Here is a 2,839-nt window from a genome sequence, read left to right as displayed (position 1 = left end):
CACCCAGCTCCTCCAACTCAGACCCGGGGGCCGCCTTTCACATGGCCCACCCCCATCCGGCCCCTCACCCAGACCCCGCCCCCAACCTGCCCCACCACCCAGACACCGCCCCTGAGCCCGCCTCTCGCCCAGGCCCCGCCCCTCGCGAGGCCCCGCCCCTCAGACACCGGGCCCCGCCCCCGCCGCACTCACTTCTCCACGCCGATGAGAATGTAGCCGTCGTGGAAGGAGTGAAACCAGCCCTGCATCAGCAGCGCCCACTGGATGCCGAAGGCCGCCAGCAGGAAGTTGAAGCCCACGGAGCTGTAGCCATAGCGCTGCAGGAAGGTCATGAGGAAGCCGAAGCCCACGAAGATCATCACGTGCACGTCCTGGAAGCCTGCGGGGAGAGTGCAGGCGCGGGTGATGCCAGTTCTCGCTCATCAGTGACGTTTCTCTCTCTCCCTTCCTCTCGAAAATCAATAAAAATACATTTTTTAAAAATAAAGGCGGCTCTCTCTCAGGACACCCCTCTTCTTTCTTGTCTAGTTCTCATTACAATTTGCAGACCCACGCCTGCCGTGTTCACTCTGGTGTTGCCCAGCACGAAGTGCCACGAAGACTCTCCATAAATATCCATGAATGCCCGGCCGGCGTGGCTCAGCGGTTGAGCATCGACCTCTGAACCAGCAGGCCCCGGTTCGATTCCCGGTCAGGGCACGTGCCCGGGTTGCAGGCTCGCTCCCCAGCGTGGGGCGTGCAGGAGGCAGCCGATCCATGATTCTCATCATGGATGTTTCTGTCTCTCTCTCCTCCCTTCCTCTGAAATCAATATTTAAAAACAAATAAATAGCCCTAACCGGTGTGGCTCAGCGGATAGAGCGTCAGTCCGCGGACTCAAGGGTCCCAGGTTTGATTCCCCTCAAAGGCATGTACCTTGGTCGAAGGCACATTCCCAGTGGGGAGTGTGCAGGAGGCAGCTGATCGATGTTTCTCTCTCGTCGATGTTTCTAACTCTCTATCCCTCTCCCTTCCTCTCTGTAAAAAATCAATAAAACATATTTTTTAAAAAAACAAATAAATAAATATCCATGAATGAAGGAGTGGTTGTGGTGGGTCCCTCAGCAGCACCCAGATGTGCCCGGGTCAGAGAAGCCCAGGTGGGAGTTCACAGGCAGGTGAGGCAGCAGCCCCGTAAAGGCGGAGAGGCCCTGGTGCCCACTGCAGCCTGGCCACGGCGGGGGGCAGCCACCGGGAACGGGCGCACTGCAGGGTAGGGGCAGGGGAGCGGGCATGCAAGCTGCTGCAGGAGAGCTGTGGGTCTCTGAGCTCTCAGCTTCTGTGTGCAGATCTGTATGAGCTTCCACAGACGGCAGCTCGCCGGGCGTTCACAGCGCCTGCCTCTGACTCCGTGTCTTACCGCATTTCACGGGTCATCGTGTTTCCAACTGCGGTGGGGACACTGAGCTAATGTGTGTGAAGCAGCGTGCCTGGCACTGTGGTTATTCTTGGGAAGAACAGACGGGATGGGTGACAGACCGGAAGAGAGGTGTGAGGCAGCGGGAGGTGACATCTTCAGACCACAGCTCAGGGAGGGGAGCTGGCGGGGCTGGTGATAAACACAGGGAAGTGGGAAGAGGTTGCGGGTGGGAGGGAGTGCTGGGTCTGGTGCTGGCTGTGGGGGTTGGAGATGACCCCGGGCCGGGGGTGGGGGTGGTGAGGGATGGGCAGGGTGGCATGAAGGAGTGGGGGCTGGCTGCGCGGGTGGGAGCTGGGGTCTGAGGTTGGGCAGGCCTGCAAATAGAGCTGTGAGTCAGAAAGTGAAAGCGATGAGTGGGAGACAGAAGCTGAGGACTAGCAGGGAGGTGGGAGGAACAGAATCTGGGGGCCTTTGGAGGAGAGGGGTGTCAGCTGTCTTGTGGAATGAGGACCCTGGGGGCAGGGGCAAGGCTGAAGAGGATGGGGGGGATGGGGAACCCCACTAGATACGTGCGTGGCTTGAGAGCAGGGACAGGGAGCCCTCCGCTTCCCATGCTTCCCCCTGCCTGTCCCCCTCTCTCCTGTCCTTCTCCCTGCCTCTGTGGGTGCCCTGACCTCCCCCAGACCCTGTCTGGGGCTGTCTGTTCTCCCCTTCCCTCAGGCACATGGAGGCCAGCTCCCCTCCCCCCTGCCTTGGGTACCTCCTCAATTCATTCTCTTGCTCCCTTTCTCTTTACCTCCCAAACTGGTCCTAATTTACAACCCAAACCTACCAGTTTATTAATGTATCTATACTAATAAAAGGGTAATATGCTAATTAAACCAGATATCTTCTGGACAAAGCCATGGTGGCCGGGGTCGAGGCAGAGGCAGTTAGGGGCAACCAGGCTGGCAGGGGAGAGCAGTTAGGGGTGACCAGACTGGCAGGGGAGGGCAGTTAGGGGTGACCAGGCAGGCATGCAGAGTGGTTAGGGGCGATCAGGCAGGCAGGCAGGTGAGCGGTTAGGAGCCAGCGGTCCCGGATTGTGAGACATCCGGGCCATCAGACATGCCCGAGGGGTCCTGGAATGGAGAGGGTGCAGGCCAGGCTGAGGGACGCCCCCCCCCCCCGCACAAATTTTGGGCACTGGGCCTCTAGGGTTTTACAAAGCTTGCAGCTACCTAAAAAGGTTTTATTTTTATTTTTGTTTAATATATATCTTTATTAATTTCAGAAAGGAAGGGAGAGGGAAAGAGAGATAGAAACATCAACGATGAGAGAGAATCATTGATCAGCTGCCTCCTGCACACCCCACACTGGGGATTAAGCCTGCAACCCGGGCAGGTGCCCTGACTGGGAATCGAACCTCCTGGTTCATAGCTCAACGCTCAACCACTGAGC

General features: G+C 58.1%; 1 protein-coding gene across 1 annotated transcript in view; it reads right to left on the bottom strand.

Annotated features, from left to right (window-relative positions):
* The window catches only part of RHCG (Rh family C glycoprotein), a 15,010-nt gene that overhangs the window by 9,005 nt on the left and 3,166 nt on the right, over positions 1-2,839 (bottom strand). The window contains exon 2 of the mRNA XM_006107492.3: positions 193-379. Coding sequence (XP_006107554.1) covers positions 193-379 — 187 coding nt within the window. The remainder of the gene's footprint in view (positions 1-192; positions 380-2,839) is intronic.

This window comes from Myotis lucifugus, unplaced genomic scaffold (genome assembly GCF_000147115.1).
Source record: "Myotis lucifugus unplaced genomic scaffold, Myoluc2.0 scaffold_1220, whole genome shotgun sequence".
In the NCBI taxonomy this organism is placed as follows: Eukaryota; Metazoa; Chordata; class Mammalia; order Chiroptera; family Vespertilionidae; genus Myotis; species Myotis lucifugus.
The sequence above is the reverse complement of the archived record's forward strand: the minus strand, read 5'-3'. Positions and strand labels throughout refer to the sequence as shown.